Source organism: Hyperolius riggenbachi, chromosome 2, assembly GCF_040937935.1.
Source record: "Hyperolius riggenbachi isolate aHypRig1 chromosome 2, aHypRig1.pri, whole genome shotgun sequence".
NCBI classification, from domain to species: Eukaryota; Metazoa; Chordata; class Amphibia; order Anura; family Hyperoliidae; genus Hyperolius; species Hyperolius riggenbachi.
Genome location: NC_090647.1, coordinates 450374968 through 450400209, shown reverse-complemented (window position 1 = coordinate 450400209; position 25242 = coordinate 450374968). Strand labels below are relative to the sequence as shown.

General features: G+C 41.7%; 1 protein-coding gene across 4 annotated transcripts in view; it reads right to left on the bottom strand.

Annotated features, from left to right (window-relative positions):
• Positions 1–25242, bottom strand: part of TSPOAP1 (TSPO associated protein 1) — a 259480-nt gene that overhangs the window by 17637 nt on the left and 216601 nt on the right. For 2 of the 4 annotated variants that reach the window (XM_068270047.1, XM_068270049.1), the window contains 8 exons: positions 23604–23876; positions 20370–20552; positions 15935–16987; positions 14886–14994; positions 14611–14804; positions 13182–13350; positions 2230–2313; positions 165–200 (listed from right to left, as the gene is read on the bottom strand). In XM_068270047.1, coding sequence (XP_068126148.1) covers positions 165–200; positions 2230–2313; positions 13182–13350; positions 14611–14804; positions 14886–14994; positions 15935–16987; positions 20370–20552; positions 23604–23876 — 2101 coding nt within the window. The remainder of the gene's footprint in view (positions 1–164; positions 201–2229; positions 2314–13181; positions 13351–14610; positions 14805–14885; positions 14995–15934; positions 16988–20369; positions 20553–23603; positions 23877–25242) is intronic. The other 2 variants (XM_068270048.1, XM_068270050.1) reach the window with 2 other exon arrangements.

Here is a 25242-nt window from a genome sequence, read left to right as displayed (position 1 = left end):
AAGGGAAATTGTTCATCCTTTCTAAAAACTAGATTCAGGGACTGGGCAAAGGGTACATAAAATATGATATAATAAATGTTTATACAACTGGATATAACGTACACTCTGTAAAGGTCATTTGGGCATAAATTTGGATCTAAGGAATGAATAATTGCAGTATTTACCAGTTGCAGTTTTTTCTCCTCCAGGGGTCAGTTTCACTGTAACAGAAAACAGAATTAAAATAACTACATTTATAATGCTGAAAAGGGAGTCTGAGCTAAATCTGGCGCTTACAGTTATAAGTGAAATTACATGCCAAGGAGAAGTGTTCCCCCAAAAAGAAAGAAAGGTTGCTGTTATAGCAGTCACAAAATTTCCCATCTGCTACACTTCGGTATGTGGGCTACCTAGTGGCCGGGCACCCATCTAGTAACATCACTCTTCAGGCAGCAGTGTGGTTGTAGTGTATGGGCATATACAACTTCCTGGACCTGGATCTGTATGCTAATGGTGCCCATACACGATACAATAAAAATGTTCAATTTTCCAGTTTATTCTATCTAAATGATTGAATGAAAGTTTAAAATATTTTTTTTTTCGATCAAGAAATTCGAACAATTATCCCATTTTTTCGAGAAAAATCTGATCGGACATGCTGGAAAAATCTTTATATTCGATCTAACGGAATAATCAAACTAAATTATCTAATAAAAAAAAATAATCAAAAAATTGTACCATGTATGGCCACCTTTAGCAGTTTGCATGTAGGGGGGGGGGGGTGGGGGTGGAGTAATGATGCACTTCTGTGCATCCAACACAGATATCGCAGTAGGAGGAGGATGCGTTTGGATGAGCACCTGGCCGCTGTGTAGGCTGCATACTAAATATTGACAGGAGGGCGGCTAAGTTCATAATGTTTATGCTACTATTAAGGTGGCATTTTAGAGTGCACGGTTTAAAGTAAAAGTCCACTTTTGGGGATATTTTTCTGTTAACTATATGATTGTACATTTCTGCTACTACTTTCCCCCATTATATTGCAAAGGGAACACGACTGACAAATTCAGATTTCACAAGATGTTAATATTTATTTGATATGCTGGTACATGATGACGATTGCATCAATTTATACAAAATTTGTCAGCTACACATTCATGCTACAAATCTCCTATTCTACCACATCTCATCCAGCACTATCAGCATGGACTGCAGCCCAAGGAAGCTTGGCTTGTTGGTTTCATGCTGTTGATGTCAGAAGTCTGACTCTACCATCTGTGTTTATGCAGAAGCTGAGACTCATCAGGCCAGACTATGTTTTGCTAGTCTTGAACTGTACAGTTCTGGTGAGCCTATGGCCACTGCGGTGTGAGCCCTCTTTTCTTGGAAGACAGGAATGGAACCTGGCTGGTTCAATGTGTTGTACATTCTAAAATGCCTTTCTGCTCACCACAATTGTTAAGTATTGTTATCTGCGTTACTGTGGCCTATTAGCTGAAAGCAATCTAGCTATTCTCTCCTGACTTCTCTCATTAAAGCCTCTTGCTCACTGCATGCGATTCTGATTTTTTTAAACGTCCGATTTTTTAATCCGATTAAAAACCGTTATTTGTTATCGGAAACCAAAATCGGATCACATAAAAAAAAAAAAAAAAAATCGGAATTGCATGCAGTGTGCAAGAGGCCTAACACAGATTTTGTGTCTGCAGAACTGCCAGGCAACTGGTATTACTTAAAAAGAGATAAATATAGCAGCCTCCATATCCCTCTCACTTCAGGTGTCCTCTAAGGTTAGTACACAGAGTTGCTTATGCAGACTGTAATGTGCTGCTTGGTTGAGAATTACAAATCTGTTGGCAGACAAGACTGCTCACATACACAGTATTACACCTATATTTTACCTGTCTGCCTGCAGTTCAGCTTTAACTTGCTCAGAACCGTTGTGCTAGAGAACTTGTTAGAACAGGAAATATATCATTTATACAATCTTGATCATCTAATCTTACCAAATCTATGAAACAGGAAGGAAACCGAGTGAATATATTTTGAAAGGATAGTCCCTTCTATTACACAGAAGTGGTAAGATTGTACAATCAAGATTGTATCATTGATGGCCACCTTTAATCCTAATGTTCCTGGTGTCAGAGTGTGCAGCTTATTCTCTTTACAAAGTTTGGGTAGCAGCAAAGCGCAGATTTGCATTAATATAAAGCATATGGTAAGCCCTGTGCAGCACAAGGCAGGACAGACCTTTTTTGGAGCGCTGGGGTTTTGGAGGAGGAATAGTGGAGCGGCCAGGAGGAGGAAGAGGAGAAGGAGAGGAAGCGCTGGTTTCTTTAAGAGAAAAACAAAAAAGGGCAGCACAAAAAGAAAAAACAGCAGTGGACAGTAAGCAGGAGCAACAAATACAAACAGGCTACAGACATATCAACATTATAAACAGCAGTAAGCCACAAACATGAGGGTATTTATAGCACTGGAAGACAAGCATTTGTCCGTTATTAAACAAAAATGGAAAAAAAAAAAAAAAAAGATAAAAAATTGTATATATGGTAGTGATAATCACTCTGTGACTTACGGTAAGAAAACACAAAGTAAATGACTGAGCCGCTACATATAATTAGGCCCGGTTCACCACATAGCTCTACCTGATGATGAGCAAGTAGAGCTATGCACACATAACAGAAAACAAATTAAACCTTTGGGATGTCAGTACATATAACAAAATGGTTCAGTCAGCCAAAACCCAATGTTTAAATAAACTGAATCTTTATTCACATTATAAAAACAGAATATAGATAACAGAGGAGATAGGCCAAGGTAGCCTGTCCCCCACACGTTACTAGAACAAGTACACATATATATGTATCCAATGGAGATAACAAATGTGACATTTATGTTGCTGAAGTAGAAGGCAACTTCAGATAGGTAGATGAGCAAGACAACTCAGTCCTGAAGGTACACCTGTATGGCAGCGGTTGACACTTCATTGTAATTTGGGAAGTTGACAAGTTCAAAACTTCCTCCCTAACTTTGCTCACAACAATCGTGCAAATATCAGGTAGTGCACAATTTAAACAAATGGATAAAAGTCCATAACTATAACTATAAAAATGATACAGCGCTCACCACCCCTAATATACAAAAGTCCATCGTGCAGCTCACTGCCAAAGAGTAATACCAGCTAGTTCTCCTCAGGAAGTTGTGGTGAAAACAGCAGCGCGTCTGGTATTCCTTCCAATAAAAGCCAAAGTTCAACAGCCTAGAAAGAAAACAGCCACATAGCGGGTAATCTTCCAGCACTAGTACACCCTGTGTCATTCACACACACTGTGCAGGGAGACGCTCCCGCCCTCATGAGTCACGCCCCTTCAGTGACGAAACTCGTTGAGCGGAGCCTTGGAACATGCACGCTTAGCAAACAACACACCGGACGGAGGCTATCAGCGCTACGGCAGGGAGACCTGGAAGGCTTCCTTGATGTTTATGTGAAATACGCTTTGAAACTTTTTATCTTTGGTACGCATATATATATATATATATATATATATATATATATATATATATATATATATGTTTTATGGGGTTTGACCCATATTAAAAGAAGATTTTATGCCATGTGAGGCGGATGTTTTATGTTTTATCCTAGCTACGACAACAAAGTGTATTTTGATGTGCCTGATTGAAAGCAGCTATTTGGTGAGGAAGGGGGGGGGGGACGTGACCCCCAACCTGCATGTGGTGATAGGTCTCCCTGCACAGTGTGTGTGAACGACACAGGGTGTACTAGTGCTGGAAGATTACCCGCTATGTGGCTGTTTTATTTCTATGCTGTTGAACTTTGGCTTTTATTGGAAGGAATACCAGACGCGCTGCTGTTTTCACCACAAAAGTCCATAAATGTATGAGCCAACTGCACATCAATCCAGGTCCAGACCAAAGCTCAGCTGAAAGGGAACACAGCGTCAAATCCACTAATTCAGGAATGCTGCACCATTGTCAGTCTTCAAATCAACAATGTAACGTGCCACCTCCACCACACCATTTGAGAATCTACTCACCCAGCTGAAAACCCAGATGGCATAGGTCTTATTAAGCCTGTGGGGTAATAAAGGGCTTCCCCCTGCCACATCCAGCTTGTCCCAATAGATATGAATTCCTGAAGCTTTAAGGTCCCGGACTGTGGTATACCTCAAACAATTATTAACTCCACGTAGTGAAAAAAGGTTTTAACAAAAAAAACCCTGAAAATTATCCATTGCGCTAACATAAAGTAAGCAGTTCTGCACATAAAGATTTGAAGACGGGCTTCTCCCCAGTATGCTATCCCCAGCTGGTGCATCAACCCACACATGGCTCTCTCAGCCATACACACTCTCTTGCAAAACTTATCTACGGTAATGCTTCCATGGGGTGGGTTCACACACAGAAGCATGAGATAAGCAAATTAACGAGGATGGCTGGGAGAACCACCTGGGTTTGTACTAAAAGGAAGGTGGCCATGGTTTTAATATTTTTTGTATTTAACGTATTTACACTATGTGAAGTTAATATTTGTTTGAGGTGTACCACAATCTGGGACCTTAAAACTACAGTTATAATATTTTGCTACAAGCTGAATGTGGCAAGAGGAGTCCCTTAATTACTCCGCAAGCTTTAAAAGACCCTTACAAACTGGGTCTCCTCTGGGCGAGTCGATCCTCATGTTGTGGTGGCACATTAAACTATTTGTTTAATGACTGACTGTGATGCAGCATAGCGAAGCGTTGGTCCATAGCTGAGCGTTGGTGCATACCTGGATTGATGTGCAGTAGGATCACATGCTTAAAGTGGACCAGAGAGGAAGCACCCTCATGTATTTTACCATACATATCAGTGGGAACATTAGAAAAAACACCTACCCTGCTCTGTTTCATTCTTCACTGTTCAGCTTGCTTCTAATCAGCCCTGATAAAATCCCCGACTGAGCATTCAGTCTGGCTTTGCTCAGGAATCATTACAGCTGAGTCTGTCTTCTGTTATGTCTTTTCAAGCCTAAGCCTGCCCCCTTGTGGTTGTGCTCAGGAATCATTATAGCCGAGTCGTCATAGCAAAGCCAGACTGAATGCTCAGTCGGGGATTTTATCAGAGCTGACAGAAAGCAAGCTGAACAGTGAAGAATGAAACAGAGAGCAGGTTAGGTGTTTTTTTCTAATGTTCCCACTGATATATATGGTAAAATACATGAGGGTGCTTCGTCTCTAGTTCACTTTAAAGAACACCTAAAGTAAAAGGAATATGGAAGCTGATCTATTTATTTCCTTTTAAACAATACAAATTGCCTGGCTTTTTCTGCATTGCAGGCAGTGTGTTACCCAGAGATGCGCACGTTAACAATAACGGTGAAGAATACTTTGCGTTGAGTGTGTGCATCACTATCTGTGACGCAACGCCAGCGCGGCTCTCCTGACCCATTGCATTCCCGCTGCCACAGGGAACGCAATGCAAAGCCCACTGTGAGCCTAGCCTAAAAGATTTTAAATGTCATTTGTCACTGTAATCACAAATTATGTATTTTGTGCCAGTGTTTACTGTATATTTGGTGTACACCATTGTCTGTATTTGACTCTGAATAACTTATTGACTGCATCACATAGAATGAGATGACAAAAAATTCCCTGTAATTAAATTTCAATGAGACAAAGGTCAATATGTAAAATGCCTACAGTTTTAACCACTTCAGGATTCCGCGTACGCTTAAGTACGCCCCTGAATCCTGAAGTGGATTGCATGGAAACGGCCGTTCCATGTCAGTTCACGGAGGGTGTCTCTTCCCCGTGTGTTTACATTTACCCTGCGAGCCGCGATCGGCGGCTCGCAGGGTAAATGTAAACACACGGGGAAGATCTTCCCCGGTGTTTACATGTATACGGCGCTGCTGCGCAGCAGCACCGTAGAGGAGATCGGCGATCCCCGGCCTCTGATTGGCTGGGGATCGCCGGCATCTGATAGGCTAAAGCCTATCCCATCAGGCGCAGGACGGAAATCCGTCCTGCGATGCTCACAGGGGGAGGGAGAGGGAGGGAAGGAGGCCAGGAAGCGCTGCGGAAGGGGGCTTTGAAGAGAGCCTGCCCCCCCCCCCGCAAGCGCAAGCAGCCGGCGGCGATCAGACCCCCCCAGCAGGACACCCCCTTAGTGGGGAAAAAAAGGGGGGGGGGAAGTCTGATTGCCCTGGCTGCTAGCTGATCGGTGCTGCGGGCTGGAAAGCCCACGCAGCACCGATCAGCAAAAATACCCCTGGCACAGAAGTGGTTAAAGTCTCATTAAAGCAAATCTGAAGTGAAAATAAACTTATGAGATAATGGATTGTATGTGTAGTACAGATAACAAATAGAACATTAGTAGCAAAGAAAATAGTCTCATGTTTTCCAGTACAGGAAGGCCTTGATTCATAAAAGTGAGTGCGGTAGTTCAGAGAAGGGCAGGAAATTACTGCCACGGTGTGGTGCGGAAAGCTGTCGGTATAATTTGCTGAGTGCGGTAGTTTGCCGCTGACTTCCTAATGACAAGGTGCACGCTGGGTAGAAGTGGGCAGTTTAGACACGTGACTTATTTTTTATAAAATATAAATTATTATATTTTGTATGTAATATATCTATATATTATAATTATTCTTATAAATTATCTAACTCTGTACGATTTCTAAAAACCTGGGTGATATTACAACCACCCTTCCTCCTCTGTATCCTTAAAAATTCCGTAACATAGTTGAAAGGGCTCTATTTGTCACCTAAAATGCTACTGTGTAGAGCAAACTCGCCAGGTCTTTGTTGGCGGTAACAACACGTTATTTATCACTTCCTTACTCCCCCTTTTTTTTCATGAATTCACTTCATTCAGTTTACCGACACAAACAACGTTTTCATTACCGCACGTGGTAAAACATGCGTAAAAACAGGCGTAACATTTTATGAATTCACTATCGGCAACATACTATGCGGTAATTTACCGCTTTGGCGATAACGCATGCGGTAATCGTTTATGAATCGAGGCCCAAGAGTTAAAACACTAGAGTTATCTATGCATAAGATCTTCTCTGAGCTATTTGACCAACTTGGTCCAACTCGGTCCTGTTTTCTGAATAGCTTAACCTTTTCGGGACCGGCCACCTACCCCCCCTTAAGGACCAGGCATTTTGCGCGGGAGGGGGGTGCGCACGTTTGGGGGGGTCAGGCGGCCGGATCCCGTGTGTGGCTGGCTAGATTGGTGTCCCCCCATGGTGGCCTGTGCCTCCCCCTTCTGCCAGCAGCCTTCACTTACCTTCCAGGCTCCAGCGATGAGCCGCACGGGACCCTCTTCTCCGGCCGGCATCTCCGTTCTATCTGACGATCAGTTCCGGGTCGCGGCTTGATGACGTCAGACGGAGCGGAGATGCCGGCCGGAGCGGGTGCCGATCGTCGCGGGAACGGCAGGGAGGTAAGTGGATCCTCTTCTTTTCCCCCCTGCCGCCGCAGCTGTCAAACTGATCACTACGATCGGACGGCGATCGTAGTGATCACGTGATCAGCAGCCATATGCGATGGCTGCTGATCACTCGGGGGAGATGTCGGCTGTCAAATGACAGCTTAATCTCCCCCTCCGGGTGCACACGATCGCGTCGGGAGCGGAAATTGCGGGCCGGCGTAGATTCTACGCCGCATCTGGCTAGAACAGCCACAAGTGCGGCGTAGAATCTAATGCACGTGGTCCCGAAAAGGTTAAACAGCCAATAAATAGTGAGACACAGCATGAGATATGGTTTTACTGCAAGAAAGTTCAAAGGGTCATTATTTATGCTCTGTTTTACAGCTTAAAATACAGAGTGTGGTTTCTAAACTGCAAATATGCAATGTTAGAAATGAAGCTAAATTAAAAAAAAAACACTTTTTCTTTACTACTAATGTTTCTATTATCCATCCATACTACACATACAATTTATTATCTCAAGTTAATTTTCACTTCAGTGTCACCAAGTTTCTACAGCAAGCAGAATTAGTGCTGCAATTTGCAAATTACTCTTTAAAATGTTTGCCTCATAATGGTTCCTCTAAACCATGCAGAAGTTGCTTATGTAACTTTTGCCTTCAAACATTTTATACAGTGAGAGATTACATATTTTTACCATGGCTGCAATATTTACTCCCAACATATGCAGGCTCTGCTTCATAGTTGTGCCTCACTGACTCTCTTATGTTTCTGCACTTACTGATCCTGTCCTGTGGTTGCAATTGTAGCGTTTGACCATATACAATTTTTTTTTTACAAGAATTTTCATTGAAATGTAATAGCCTAGCACAGCTATTATAGAACAAAGAGACAGTGCATTCTGGTTGTACAAAATTCAGTTTATGTATAACTATGAGGCATGATCAATTGCAGTCATTACTCTTTCATAATGAAGATGTCCTGCATAGAACCCAGATAGCACATGGTGACCCAGAACCACTAGGCAAGTATAAGGGGCTAAAAGAGACCAAAACGCCTTTAAAGGGCAACTGAAGTGAGCAGAGTATGGAGGCTGCCATATTTGTTTCCTTATAAACAAATGGAACCAGGACACTCGAGCCATATGTGGACTTTTGGAAACAAGTACTGATTTTGTTAATCACAATATGTGCATACCATCATGTTGACATCATAGCAGAAAAGTTAAAATACAATGGAGATTAACTTGTGTATATGTTGGGCCATTGTACTAATGGCCATTATACTTTATTTTTCTTTGTTTACTATCCAATAAGAATTGTTTAAAAAAGAAACAAACACTTGATCTGCTGAATGCTTGTTCCGGGTCTATGTTTAAAGAGACTTTGTACTAAAAAAGTGCTCCTGGGGATACTTCCTTCGGGAAGGGGAAGCCTTGGGATCCTATCGCAGTTTCCCCTGTCCTCCTCCATCCCACAGTGGTCTCGCTCTGGCCCTCGCAATGCACAGCCGACAATTAATCAGGCTGTGCAATATTTACCTTCTCCGGCTCCAGCATGGGCGCTGTTGTGGCTCTCGGCTCAGAAATAGCAGATCCCAGTCGGGTCCACTCTACTGCACATGCTTCCCCCTCCCAAGGTGAGTACCCCCCAGGGGCATTTTTTTTTTAATACAGATTCTCATTAAGTATTAGAGGCAGAGGATCAGTAGGACAGCCAGGCAACTGGTATTGCTTAAAAGCAAATAAATATGGCAGCCTCCATATCCCTCTCACTTCAGTTGCACTTTAAAAAGCAATGCTAAATATAATTTTGCTACAGGCTCACTATACTCCATCAGTTCGGGATTTGTGTCTGGCTTTCAGGAGTATAGTGATTATTTGCATATTCCCTTGCTCACTTAAAGCGGGCCTAAACACTTGCACAGAAGACAAGGAAAACACATAATTCACTCTAATGAGTGTTTAGAGAGATTAGCTGGTCCAATTCCCCCTTATCTCCAAGTAATGAGCAAGTGTAAATCAAGGCTGTCTGCTCTGTGTGAACTGTGCCAAGGTGTGCCGTTCTCTGGGCTAATATGTAAACACAGGTTAAGGCCTCATTCACACTAGCTCGCTTCTGTCCACATTTCAGCAACGTGTATCAATCTGTAACATTGATGTGCTGAAAAAAAGCGGGCAGAAGCGTGCTAAGTGTGAACGAGGCCTAACCATTTCTGTGCTCCCAGGGGTTTGTGTTCGTTTTCTGTAAAGGTAGCCATACATCATCCGACTTGGCGGCTGATCGACCATCCGATTCGATTATTACAGGGAGTGCAGAATTATTAGGCAAATGAGTATTTTGACCACATCATCCTCTTTATGCATGTTGTCTTACTCCAAGCTGTATAGGCTCGAAAAGCCTACTACCAATTAAGCATATTAGGTGATGTGCATCTCTGTAATGAGAAGGGGTGTGGTCTAATGACATCAACACCCTATATCAGGTGTGCATAATTATTAGGCAACTTCCTTTCCTTTGGCAAAATTGGTCAAAAGAAGGACTTGACAGGCTCAGAAAAGTCAAAAATAGTGAGATATCTTGCAGAGAGATGCAGCACTCTTAAAATTGCAAAGCTTCTGAAGCGTGATCATCGAACAATCAAGCGTTTCATTCAAAATAGTCAACAGGGTCGCAAGAAGCGTGTGGAAAAACCAAGGCGCAAAATAACTGCCCATGAATTGAGAAAAGTGAAGCGTGCAGCTGCCAAGATGCCACTTGCCACCAGTTTGGCCATATTTCAGAGCTGCAACATCACTGGAGTGCCCAAAAGCACAAGGTGTGCAATACTCAGAGACATAGCCAAGGTAAGAAAGGCTGAAAGACGACCACCACTGAACAAGACACACAAGCTGAAACGTCAAGACTGGGCCAAGAAATATCTCAAGACTGATTTTTCTAAGGTTTTATGGACTGATGAAATGAGAGTGAGTCTTGATGGGCCAGATGGATGGGCCTGTGGCTCTATTGGTAAAGGGCAGAGAGCTCCAGTCCGACTCAGACGCCAGCAAGGTGGAGGTGGAGTACTGGTTTGGGCTGGTATCATCAAAGATGAGCTTGTGGAGCCTTTTCGGGTTGAGGATGGAGTCAAGCTCCACTCCCAGTCCTACTGCCAGTTTCTGGAAGACACCTTCTTCAAGCAGTGGTACAGGAAGAAGTCTGCATCCTTCAAGAAAAACATGATTTTCATGCAGGACAATGCTCCATCACACGAGTCCAAGTACTCCACAGTGTGGCTGGCAAGAAAGGGTATAATAGAAGAAAAACTAATGACATGGCCTCCTTGTTCACCTGATCTGAACCCCATTGAGAACCTGTGGTCCATCATAAAATGTGAGATTTACAAGGAGGGAAAACAGTACACCTCTCTGAACAGTGTCTGGGAGTCTGTGGTTGCTGCTGCACGCAATGTTGATGGTGAATAGATCAAAACACTGACAGAATCCATGGATGGCAGGCTTTTGAGTGTCCTTGCAAAGAAAGGTGGCTATATTAGCCACTAATTTGTTTTTAGTTTTGTTTTTGAATGTCAGAAATGTATATTTGTGAATGTTGAGATGTTATATTGGTTTCACTGGTAAAAATAAATAATTGAAATGAGTATATATTTGTTTTTCGTTAAGTTGCCTAATAATTATGCACAGTAATAGTCACCTGCACACACAGATATCCCCCTAAAATAGGTAAAACTAAAAACAAACTAAAAACTACTTTAAAAAATATTCAGCTTTGATATTAATAAGTTTTTTGGGTTCATTGAGAACATGGTTGTTGTTCAATAATAAAATTATTCCTCAAAAATACAACTTGCCTAATAATTCTGCACTCCCTGTATAATATTATTGAATGAAAATCGGTGCAGCCAAGTGCATGCCTGACTGACAATGCGACCAATTTCAGGGCGATATTGGTTGCATAAGCCGATCGCGCATGGTGCAAGATGTTGGGCCGATTTGCTTGCTCGGGTGCGTAGTGGTAACGGCGTGCAGTTTCCGGACGATTGACTAATGTGACAAAACCCCCGTCGTTGTCCCCCCTGTTAAGTGTCCCCCCGGTGCCCAGTTTATGTTATAAATTTCCTCTCCGCCCCCTCCGCCTGTCCCTGCTGGCTCCGGGCGCACTCCAATCTCCATACACGTGCACACCACGTGGTTGCCTAGTAAGGGCGCACGTATGATGTCAGATTTCACGTGGCCACATTACTAGGCAACCACGTGGCTCGCGTGTATGAAAAACAGAGTGCGCCCGGAGCCAGGGCGGACAGGTAGCCTATAACATGCACTGGGCTCTGGGGGACCCAGAGGCTTCCCATCTCCTCCTCCACCGGCCTGTTCCAGCGCTTTTGCCCTTTGCATGACTGTCGACAAGGGCCCATTGCCAGATTGCATAGGAGTCTTGCCCAGATCAGGCTTCAGCGGACACCTGCGAGCTTCAGGGGTCTAAGCACTGGCACGGTCTGGTGGAGGAGGATGGGAAAGCCTCTGGAGGATTCAGAGGCTTCCCTAAGCCGAGGCAAGAATCCGATTTGTGTTTTTTTACACATTTACTTTAAAAGATACAGGAGTCAAAATAAAAGAAAAGCAGGGACACAGACTTCTAGGGGCTAGAGGAAGCCCCAGGTAAGTCAATCTGATTTTCTTTTTATTTGGCTCATGTATCCTTTAGAAATGCTATACAGGAATGCAGTACCAATCATATGATGAAAAAAAACCACATACGAGAACAGCATTTGTACAGTTAATGTTAAAGCTACAATATAATGAGAGAATGTCCTGGACTGTATACCGGTATGTATTCTTTTTGAAAATACCACAGAGCTACAACATGAAATATTAGTAGTGAAATATCTGTTCTCCTTACAAGGATGCCAATTCAGAAAACTTGGATTACCGTAAATTCATTAAACTATTTGAAAAGCATCTTGGCTGCTCTGTCATGGTGTCCCATACTAGAATTGTTAGCAAGAGCCCAAACACTGGCTCTTCATTGCATGTGCAAACTCAAGCTTTCTGGCTGGTGAGTTTGCACGTGTTTGCTATATTCATTCCACACATTCAACTGTGCAGCGACGTTTCTTTTTATCCAAGTAATTACTGCATCAAATGAAGATTATTCATGGTAATTCACAGTGCGTCTTCTTTAGTAACCCTTTTCATAAATACCTTTTCAAATAGTGGCAAAAGTAACTTAAAGGGAACCAGAGACGAAGCCCCCTCATGTATTTTACCATATATATCAGTAGCGCCTACCTTGCTTTCTGTTTCATTATGCACTGCACAGCTTGCTTCTAATCAGCCCTGATAAAATCCCCGACTGAGCATTCAGTCTGGCTTTGCTCAGGAATATTTATAGCTCAGTCTGTATTCTCTCATGTCTTTTCAAGTCCAAGCCTGCCCCCTGCTGGCTCTGCTCAGGAATCATTATAGCAAAGCCAGACTGAATGCTCAGTCAGGGATTTTATCAGGTCTGATAAGAAACAAGCTGTGCAGTGCAGAATGAAACAGAACGCATGGTAGGTGTTGTCTCTAATGTTCCCACTCATCTATATGGTAAAATACATGAGGGTGCTTCGTCTCTGGTTCACTTTAAATATCTCACTGCAAATATGATGGCAAAATACTCTTTCATTGGGTTTGTTACTATCTCAAATAATGCACACTTTGGCAGTGAATGGCAACAACCAAGAGGTTTGTACCTGTGTGATAGGTAGATGAAGCTTACCTAAGTCACTGAGCATGGATGGGGATGCGAGATGACCCTGGCGTAATAGTTCCCTTCTGACTTCCTCACTCTGTATGTGTAACTCAGACACCATGTTGCAGGGGATGTAACCAGTCCTCTCCCCGTGCTTCCCCTGATAAAATCCATCACTGTCCTTATCACCAAAAACCTGAAAAAGATTTAGGTTAAAATATTTCCAGTATAAGCAGTATGTCCCCCTCACACACATTTGTAGCAGCTACAACTCTTAACCTGCAGTTGCTTTAAATGTTATCAAATGCAAATTCTGCCACAATGTCAGACTAGCAGTAACTTCAGAAGGAGTTTGCAGCTGGCTACAATACACCTCTACTCGGTTACAATTTGCTGCAGGCAACTAGGGATGGTCAATGAGATCCAAATAATGTCGAGTTGATGCAGGATTATGCAAATTATGTTTGCAAGTTTATGCAGTTTGAAAATAGGACCAATCAAATTTTACCTCAGCAGGATTTGATTGGTTCATGTTCAGGATGCAGACATTTGCATAATGCTGCATCAACTCAAAATTATTTGCATCTCATTGACCATCCCTACTGGCAACCTCATTGACACTTTGGAGGAGCACCTTGCATGTTACTGAAAATAAGCAAACACATTTTTTCCTGTTGAAGAGGGAGTGGACCCTTAAAACCCTGTTTTGTAGCGCAATAAATATTCTTTGGACATTATTTATTACTGTTATCCTTCACAAAAGGTGGGTGTTTCATTTACTCTCCTTTGGATGTTTTAATTTTGTCAATCTCATTTTGGCACCTCCAAGTGTTTAAAGGGACTCTGAGCACCTCTCATGGGTATGCCTTTAAGCCAGACGACTTCCAACAAAGTCGTGCTATGACCCCTCTGGAGGAGCCTCTTGCAATGGCCATGAGTGTCACTGCCTCTTCCTGCTTCATTCAGTGATGCACTTCTCTAACAGAGAAGACAGGGGTGACCCAGAAGTTATAATATAGCCAAGATGGCAGCCGTGATTTTTAAATTGAAATCGAACAAAAACTATTGGGTGTAGAACGGCGATTCAGGCATCAAATGAATGAGGAGAGCTCAAGCTACAGAAAGGTATGCATCTGCAAGTACTTTGCAGTACTGGTCGGAGTCATAAAGGCATACCCATGAGAGGTGCTGGGAGTCCCTTTAATAGTTTTATGGTATCAACTGACTATATACACAATCTGTTGACCTGCACGGTATTAGTATTATTGTATTAGTGGCTGCCTTCACAGGAGACTCAAACCATGAATAACTTTCTTTTGAGAAATACTGTAGTTCATTTATCACCCGCAGGACACCACCATATTGGGTCACCAGGTGTGTCTCTCACCCTCCCTATGCTTGAGATATTCTCAAGTGCCGACCAAATAATTCTAACTAGCTTACATGAGGAAATTACCTGTAAAATATGTCCTTCTTTAAAAGGAAGTTCTTCCATATAGGCATGAGGGTTCGGTGACATGGTCTCTGGGTCGTAATCAAATAAGGCTACAAATAACCTTGCAGCATTCAGTTCTTGGTTCTGTGAGACACTCTTGGGATCTTGAAACCTGTTATGTTGAGGATATTCAGGGAGTGTGGAAGCTCCAGCTCCTGCATAGATAATTGGCAGAGGAAAACATGTAATGATTGTACGATCACACAAAGCTAAAAAAATAAATAATTCTTACTCACCTGACTCAGTATCTGAAGCCATATGATTCACATTTGTCTTCTTATTTGAGGCTGCCATTCTAGAATTATCTGAACGCAATGGCACATTTGGCTCTTCTCTCCACTCATCCTAAGGATAAATCATGCAAGTGAACAATATTGTTCCTGTCATTATACAGCAATAACTGAAAGCAGACCAAGCTAAGCCTAGCAAACAAACATCAGTGACTTACAGCACATACAGTGCACATAATACTCCTCAAAATAATTTACCCCAGTTTGCATTTCTTTAGGGCCCTTGAGAAAAAAAATGCATACAGATGGTGGATTCGGCCCTATATGTTTGTCTGTGATTTCTGAAAATTGCCAGTGTCACTGAAACCCAAACTTACTATGTGAATTTCATCAGTTTCCCAAAATATATTCAGCGTGATCCCGCCAAAGGACTTTTAACAATTGGAAATTTGCTTTTTCTAGGTTGCAGCTTATACTGTAGATAAATGGCTTTTCAACTTGAATAAATAAATGTGCAATATAGGGTCTGTTACATCATGAGCTGCATGAACCAGGCAGATATATAATCACAATGTGGTGAAGCCTTGGACTGCCAACACTGCCAGGAAAGTGGCAACTTAAAAAAAAACAAACATTTAAAAAATAAAATCCAACAGACATTGATTGATTTAATTCAGAGACAGTCTTCATACAATTGTCCCCACTAATGGAACCCTGATAGTATGTAAGATCAGCTACATTTACATAACTTGGGAGATCATTTGCAAAAATAAACTACATAGAGTGCATAAGCCACATAACTGCCTTGTAAATTATTCTAGAGGAATACTATGTGCTTAATGACGTTCAGTACATCACTTGTCGAAGCATTTCAAGCAGCAGCAGTTGATGAAGGGCAGTGAAGCATGAATGCTGCACTCTGCCAGCCAGCAGGTTCTCACAACACTTATAAAAGCAAACAAAGAAAAGCCACAGCTACCATTGCACCTAATGATCAGGAAAGGAGTAGGCGACAAGCAGCACATCACTGTAAGCACCGGGAAACCAAACATCACCTTTTCCGCACACTCCCATCGAACTGTCCTCACAGGTTTATAACTTGCTGCTTTGCTGGTATGATTATCTTTAAAGGCTTGCTGAGCTTCAGGACTCTGATCATTGTGTAAAATGGTTGTGTGTCCTGCTCTTGGCAGGACTTTTAATGGTCTTTTCATCTGCTTTTTCCTTCTTGTAAATGGAACAGGCTCTGAATAGTCAGAGCTTTCACTCCAGGCTTCCCTGTCTGTCTGAGAACTGTCTTCCCAAAGATCAGCTCTAGTCCGAATGGTGAAATAACCTGGGACTGATGGCTCCTCTTCATCTTCTGTGTCGTATTCTATATCAATTTCAAGGTGCTTACAGCTTGAAGGAACAGAAGCTTTTGTTTTTAGATTTATGGGACCACATGGCTTATGCTTCTGAGACAACCTAGCTGGCTTGCTTTTTACATTTATCTGTCCTACTTGGAGAGGCTCCCGTGCTGTTCCACAGACCACTGGGTCGTTGAAGCTCTGGCATCTGGAATTGTGAAGATTCCCCGGGTTACAGTTTGTAGACAATCGGCTACAGTGCTCCCGCCCATCATTCTGTTTCTTCCGGTTGGGTTCAACCACTGGCTGGGCTCTATCATTTACACCGCTGTTCTTTTTATTATTCCATGTTGTGCTTTCAGTTACTTCCATATGTACAAAGTAAGCTGGAGACTGGGAAACACAACTTCCGGTCTTCTGCTGCCACTCCTGAAAGCTACAGTCATCCCCAGGGCATTTAGCTTTGCCATTTCCAACTATGTCTCTACAATATTGTTCAGAGGACTGGTTTCCACAAGTGACAGCTACTTGTTTCTTAGGGAGGGTTTCATATACTTTAGAGTATTGGCGTTTTGAAACTTCCACATCACAGTGTGAGGCTTTATAGGCAGTAGATGGTAAAGAATGCTCTTCTTCTTCATCTTCTTCTTCAGTCACTTCTGGAATGCTAAACAGCTTCTTACTGCAATGTTTCTGCAGAGGCAAATCCAAAATCTTTTCCAGAATTTCCTCATCACTGTCTGTCTCACAACAGTCCAGCTACACATTTTCAGAGATAAGTATGATAAACACAAAGTAAATGATTATTTTCTAGTATTGTTAATCATCTGAACATACTGTAAACCCCCCAACCCTCCACATTACAAGTATGTGAGGGAAAACAACTTCTTTCAGCAAACACCACGGTTTAAATTTCATACCAATATGTACAGGTCTGTTATGTGTGTAGGTAGAGTCCTGAAAGCATCTGTTCTATACCTACATCCGATCCAACTCATTGGGATTTGATTGGCTTCTGACCTGGAAGCTCCAGCTGCAGTCATAAAAGCCCACAACAGAGCCCAAAGTAAAATAAAATAAAAGGCGATATGGAGGAGCGCAGTACCTGGTGTGTTACTTTTGAGACATGAAGCAAAAGGCAATGGTAAATCATGGTACACTCAGATTTTTGGGCTAATACTCAGGCAAAAAACTTAAAGGTTCCCTGGAGAGACTTTTACACCTTCCTATCTTGACCTATTGAGTGATGTACATGTCCCTGTTGTTCTGAAAACACTACTAGGTAGGTAGTGGAGACCAAGTAAAGGTCTGCCTTCTTAACCACCTAAGCCCTCGGTCGTTTTCACTTTATGCATCCGAGCAATGTTCACCTCCCATTCATTAGCCTATAACTTTATCACCACTTATCACAATGAACTGATCTATTTTTTCCGCCACCAATTAGGCTTTCTTTGGGTGGTACATTTTGCTAAGAGCTACCTTACTGTAAATACATTTTAACAGTAAGAATAAGAAAAAAACTGAAAAAATTCATTATTTCTCAGTTTTTGGCCATTATAGTTTTAAAATAATACATGCCTCCATAATTAAAACCCACATATTGTATTTGCCCATTTGTCCTGGTTATTTCACCGTTTAAATTATGTCCCTATCACAATGTATGGCGACAATATTTTATTTGGAAATAAAAGAGCATTTTTTCCGTTTTGCATCCATCACCATTTACAAGCTTATAAAAAAAAATATAGAAATATTTCATCTTTACATAGATATTTAAAAAGTTTAGACCCTTAGGTAAATATTTATGTGTTGTTTTTTTTTATTGCAATTTTTTTTTTATTATTAAACATTTTATGTGGGTATTTTTGGGAGGGTGGGATGTACAGTAAATGGTATTTGTTTGGAGTCAATATATATGTCTATTTTTTTTTTTATATTTAGATGTAGTTTTACTTTTTGGCCACAAGATGGCAACCTTGAGTTTGTTTACATGACGTCACTCTAAGCGTACAATGTACGCTTAGAGGGACATAGGAGGAAGAAAAAGCGAAGCTTCCGAGAGAAGCTGTCGCTTTTTCTGCGGGGGAGAGAAATCAGTGATCGGGCACCATGGCCCGATTCATTGATTCCTGGGCTAACGATCCGTGGCCAGGAGCACGCATGCACGCGATCGACTGCGGGAGAGCACATGTCCTCCTTGACGTAGAACTTCGTCAAGGAGGACAAAGTGGTTAAAATATTATTTCTAAACAGATATAGCTTTGCGCAAAACAGGCACCCATGATGTAAAAAAGAAAAATTAAAGGATTCCTTGTTATGACAGAATGTGTAGAAACAGATATGGCATGTTTTGCTAGTAGCCCAACTTTCTTGCAGATACAAGTCTACATGCATATAAAAATGGACTTGACTGCTTATTTAGACTTGTATACCTGAGGAAGTAGGGTTACACACAAAAACACACTGCAACTTATTTAACAACTTCTGTTTATTATAAGGATGATGTTCTACGCTATTAGCGTTAAATGACAACTGTAATGAGAGGTGTATGGTGGATGTCATATTTATTTCCTCTTAAGCAATACCAGTTGCCTGGCTGTCCTGCTGATTTTGTGCCTCTAATACTTTTAGCCATAGACCCTGAACAAGCATATGCAGATCAAGTGTTGACAAGATTAGCTGCATGCTTGTTTTAGGTTTTATTCAAACACTGCTGCAGCCAAATAGATCAGCGGGGCGGCCAGGCAACTAGTATTGTTTAAAAGGAAATAGATATGGCAGCGTCCATATTCTTCTCACTTCAGTTGTCCTTTAAGCCTCTTAATACTTTTGGATGCCTCTTTAATCTCTATTTTTCAGAGGCCTTTTCTCTTTTGAAAAGATATATAAGAACAAGGCAAAGAAGAAAACAGATCGTATTGCCATACAGCCACTTAACCACTTCACAACGGAGGGGTTTTACCCCTGAAGCACCAGCGCGATTTGTACTTTGCAGCGCTGCTTCCATTGATTTTTTTTCTGTGATATGATTGGTTATTGGGGACTGGGGTCCCCATAACCAATCATTGCACTGCAGAGCGGGGGTGTGTGCGCGCGCGGGTCACGCAATCGCGCGCTACACATTTGTTTACATTTTGTTGTTATCAATGGAGACTGCTTCTGTTTGAAGCAGTCTCCATTGTGTCCGCAATCGGCGCGTCTAATTGGATTTAGGAACGCTTGTTCCTAACATCCAATTAGTCACCTGCTGTGCTGGCTGGCTGGAGTGTGCGCGCGAGGTCCCCGCCCACTCCCAGCCAGTAAACAAACAAGTGCGCCTTTCTCCGTCCCTGGGGGTGAAGCAGTGCGCAGAGGGACGGAGAAATTTAGCACGGGGGGGGGGTAAAGTGATAGGCATGTCTAACAGAAATTGCATGATATGCATGCCAGTCAACCTATTGTGTTCAGATACAACTAAAGCTTATTTATCCTTTTGCCCTCCTGAGACCTTAGAAGCTAAATATCACTCTATTGCAGACACAATGAAAGCAGTCCCCAGTGTTAAGTACAGTGCCTGTAGGCGGGTAAAAGGGGAGTGTTTATTTTGCTGTATGGGTTGCCAATCTATGTAAAAGTGCTTGTACATATTGCTCAATGGTCTCCACAACTGCAGACCAGCCACCTACAACACAGAATGGTGGCTGCTGTTGACATATGGTTGCTGTGCTTAGCAACAGGGGCTTATATGATTGCATATTCTATCAGGCATAACCTTTATCTTCTATCAGGCTTAAGGAGTAAAAAAAAGTGAGTGAGTGAGTGAGTGCACTTATGTTCAGAAGTTGAAATGAAATGATTCTGAACTTTAAAATAAAAGGGGTGATCAATGTAATCCAAATAATTTTAAGTTAATGCATAATTATGCAAATGATGTATGCAAATGTATGTAGCTTGGAAATAGACCAATCGAATTAAGCCAGGATGGTGTTTGATTATTCAATTTTTAATCTGCATATATTTGCATTAAAAAATCGTCCAGTTTCTGCGTCAATTTGAAATTATTTACATCTGATTGACCATCCCCATTTTAGATAAAACAGGTGCAACAAGTACCTCCCATACACATGTTCTCAGACCCCCCCCTCAAAAAAAATGAACATACTTTCCCTGAGCTGTCTGCTACTGAGCTTGAGGTTGGTCCCCACTTCTGGGCACTGGCAGTAACAGAAGGGTTTTCATCTTCCTCATCCTCTTCTTCCTCCAAAATGTCAGACAGATTAGAACTACGACTTCGATCAACGTCTGCAACACTTGAATGTACATCTACAAGCACATCACTAGCCTCCTGAGGTAAAAAAAAAAACAAATAACATAAAAAGGCAATACTAAGTTTTTACTAAAGAAGCTCCGTGTCATTTAAATACATTTAAAGATTGGAGACAAGTAAACAGCTTATTTCACTAAACTAAAGGTGGACATACACTTATAGATTTAAAGCAGATTCGACCATCAGATAGATTTCTGTCAGATGCCTGTCAAGTCCAATCTGACAGGAATCTATCTGTGTGCCACACACTAGGAACAGATTTGCAATAGATTTCAGAATGAAATCTATTGGAAATCAATCTAAATGCATTATTGGACCATTAGATCCAATGCAACTCTATGGGCCATCGACCTAGATCTTTCTTCCTGTCATATAGATCAAATCGATCAAAATCGGCCACAAATCGATCGAATGGGGAATTTGATAGAATCGATGTCTGATTGATCGATTCTATAAAATCGATTGATCGATGGCTGAAATCGACCATTGTATGGGCCCCTTAAGCTATAATGTTTTAGGCACGAATTCATAATAATAAGTGTTTGAGTAGCACACAGTGAATAGCACCACCTTGTGTCAAGTCACATAGATACAGTTAATGTGGCTGAAAAAAAAGAAAAAAAAAGAGATGATGTTTGCCTCAAGTTCAACTAGAAAAATCGGGACAACTCTGTCCTACCTCCTCCCATATCCCAGCTGATCCGGAGGAAGGGAAAAAAAAAACCCTAACAAGGCTTGGGCCACTTAGGCTTAAAAAGAGAAAGAAATTCCTTCCCAACTCCAGATGGCAATAAAATAAAACCCCTGGCTTCACACCACTGGGAATTACTTTGTTATTATAGCCATATACAGGATCTTCTCAAAAAATTAGCATATTGTGATAAAGTTCATTATTTTCTGTAATGTTCTGATAAACATTAGACTTTCATATATTTTAGATTCAAATACACACAACTGAAGTAGTTCAAGCCTTTCATTATTTTAATATTGATGATTTTGGCATACAGCTCATGAAAACCCAAATTTCCTATCCCAAAAAATTAGCATATTTCATCCGACCAATAAAAGAAAAGTGTTTTTAAAACAAAAAAAGTCAACCTTCAAATAATTATGTTCAGTTATGCACTCAATGCTTGGTCGGGAATCCTTTTGCAGAAATGACTGCTTCAATGCGGCGTGGCATGGAGGTAATCAGTCTGTGGCACTGCTCAGGTGTTTTGGAGGCCCAGGATGCTTCAATAGCGGCCTTAAGCTCATCCATAGTGTTGGGTCTTGCATCTCTCAACTTTCTCTTCACAATATCCCACAGATTCTCTATGGGGTTCAGATCAGGAGAGTTGGCAAGCCAATTGAGCACAGTAACACCATGGACAGTAAACCATTTACCAGTGGTTTTGGGACTGTGAGCAGGTGCCAGGTCGTGCTGAAAAATGAATTCATCTCCATAAAGTTTTTCAGCAGATGGAAGCATGAAGTGCTCCAAAATCTCCTGATAGCTAGCTGCATTGACCCTGCCCTTGATAAAACACAGTGGATCAACACCAGCAGCTGACATGGCACCGCAGACCATCACTGACTGTGGGTACTTGACACTGGACTTCAGGCATTTTGGCATTTCCCTCTCCGCAGTCTTCCTCCAGACTCTGGCAACTTGATTTCCGAATGACATGTAAAAGTTGCTTTCATCTGAAAAAAGTACTTTGGACCACTGAGCAACAGTCCAGTGCTGCTTCTCTGTAGCCCAGGTCAGGCGCTTCTGCCGCTGTTTCTGTTTCAAAAGTGGGTTCATGCTTCCATCTGCTGAAAAGCTTTATGTAGATAAAGATTTCATTTTTCAGCACGACCTGGCACCTGCTCACAGTGCCAAAACCACTGGTAATTGGTTTACTGACCATGGTAGTACTGTGCTCAATTGGCCTGCCAACTCTCCTGATCTGAACCCCATAGAGAATCTGTGGCATATTGTGAAGAGAAAGTTGAGAGACGCAGAAACACTCTGGATGAGCTTAAGGCCGCAATCGAAGCATCCTGGGCCTCCATAACACCTGAACAGTGCCACAGGGTGATTACCTCCATGCCACACCGCATTGAAGCAGTCATTTCTGCAAAAGGATTCCCGACCAAGTATTGAGTGCATAACTGAACATAATTATTTGAAGGTTCACTTTTTTTGTTTTAAAAACACTTTTCTTTTATTGGTCGGATGAAATATGCTAATTTTTTGAGATAGGAATTTTGGGTTTTCATGAGCTGTATGCCAAAATCATCAATATTAAAACAATAAAAGGCTTGAACTACCTCAGTTGTGTGTATTTGAATCTAAAATATATGAAAGTCTAATGTTTATCAGTACATTACAGAAAATAATGAACTTTATCACAATATGCTAATTTTTTGAGAAGATCCTGTATGTCCTTCAATGCAAATGAAAATATAGCATTTGCCCTAACTACTGCCTGTGGTAGGACATTTCAGATTTTAACCACTCTTACTGTAAATATCCCCTTTCTAAAGGAGATACCAAAAATATTTTTCCTCCATTGGCACATCATGTCCTTTGTCTAGTCTTTGTCCCAAGTCTAGGGACACCTACTCACCAAGAAGCCTGGTGATAATCTTGTAGCCCAGCCTTGTGCAGGTCTACAATCTTGTCCCGAACATCCTTGGACAGCTCTTCGGTCTTGGCCATGGTGGCTCATTTGTAATCTGATCAACTGCTTTGTAGACAGGGTTGTTTTACACAGGCCCTGTAACTAACTAGGACTAGGAGCACTCCCTTACAGAGGGTGCTCTAATCTCAGCTTGTTACATGCATGCAGTGAAGACAAGTGGGACCCCAAAATCTTGCTGGATGATAGGGGATCAAATATTTGTTTCACTCATTACAATGCACATCAAGCTCTGACTTTGAGGCACTGGGTTTTTCAGGGTTCTTTTGTTGTATTTGTGCTGTCTCTGGCAGGTACAATAAACCTACCATTACAATTATAGACTGGTCATTTCTTGGTCAGACCCCTATTTGTCAACATTAAACTGGTTGTGAAGATGAGCACTGTTTGCAGCACTCACCTCCTTTTGACAGGCAGTATTAGTTTCAACTGATAATTTTTCCTCTGCTTTGCCCACTTCAATAAAGTCTTGAATAGAGGCTCCGCGATAGCGGATGCGGCTGTTCGGGTTTTCTGCCTCCCCTGATAATTCTGTCTCTGGACTTGAGCAGTCTTCTTTGGTGTCTGTTGCATTCAATTCTGTGATGCTTTCCTTGCTCCATGTCACACCCAGAGGCAAACCACCGAGCGCCCGATCACTTGTTTCAGGTTCTTTGGCAGATGGAACCGTCTTCTAGAATTAAAAACAAACATTTCATTACAAGTAAAATATTTTCTAAAAAGTCCGCAAGATGTGTTTCATCAAAATATGTATTTTTCTGGTTGGAATCACCCCTCAGCTGCACAGATTAAAGGACCACTATCACAAAAAAATGTAACATTTAAAATACCAGTGTATGTATAATATAATATATACATTTCCCTCAGAGAAAAATGCACTATAAATTGCTTTTTGTTATGTCACTGTCACTTACAGTAGCTAGTAAAAATCTGAGCGACTAGTCCATCTCTTCATTGGGGGGTTCTCAGCATTTCCTTTATAAAAGCACTGCCTGGAAAGGATCTACATAAAGATATTGGCAAACCCTCATGTGCCACTATTCTGGTAGGTGTATTGCCCCCCCCCCCCCCAATCTAGGGGCTGCTTCTGAAATGAATGGAATTCCTCAGAATACCCCATGGGTACTAGTCTCTGATGCCGGGCATGCACTGCTCGATTTTGCCTCTCGATTTTCCTGATCACTTCCGCAGGAGATTCCATTATCTTCCGCTCGTTTTTCTTATCTTTATCCATTGTGTTCAATGCGGAATCGAGCGGCGAAATGATCGGGCGGGAGAGCGGACATGTTGGAAATGATCTATCGAGCCATCTAAATGGCTCAGAATCGAGCCGTGTATTCCCAGCATAACTTGCTGAGTACAGAATGATAAAGACCATTTACATTTAAAACCAGACTTCTCTGTAAAGTAGCACAAATCAGTCCACTGACAGTGACGGCCTGTCACCCCAATTGAACATTGCTATTTTCAGCACTGAACAGAGCCAGCACTGCAAACAAAATCGAGTATAAGTCTCCAACAAAGGTGTAACGATTGGTGTCAGCAAGAACAGACTTCTGATTATGAAGTGATCTGCAGTATCACCTATAATCAGATATATACCGGATTATATGGTGATCTGCAGCAGGGCTGTGGAGTCGGAGCAATTTTGGGTGCCTGGAGTCGGAGTCGGGAAAAAGTGCACCGACTCCTAATGAATTTGTAACTGTAATTAAAATAGAAATTATGATAAAAAGTTCTATTTCTCAGTTAATAGTCATTAAAAATAATGTATATATACAGTAATCGCTGTGTTCAGTCCACAAAAATGAAATAAACCAATCAAAATTAGTTACTTGTGCTTCTTCAATAAAGCAGTCCCCGTATTTTTAAAGTCAGATATACATATCTGATTGTGACTGTACAGTATATATGATGTGTACACAGGAATCTCTTATATATACGAAATAACATCTATGCTGTAAGTATAAAGCCTGATGTGTAGCCGTGTCACTAATAGAGATGGTCAATGAGATGGAAATAATTCTGCATTGATGCTG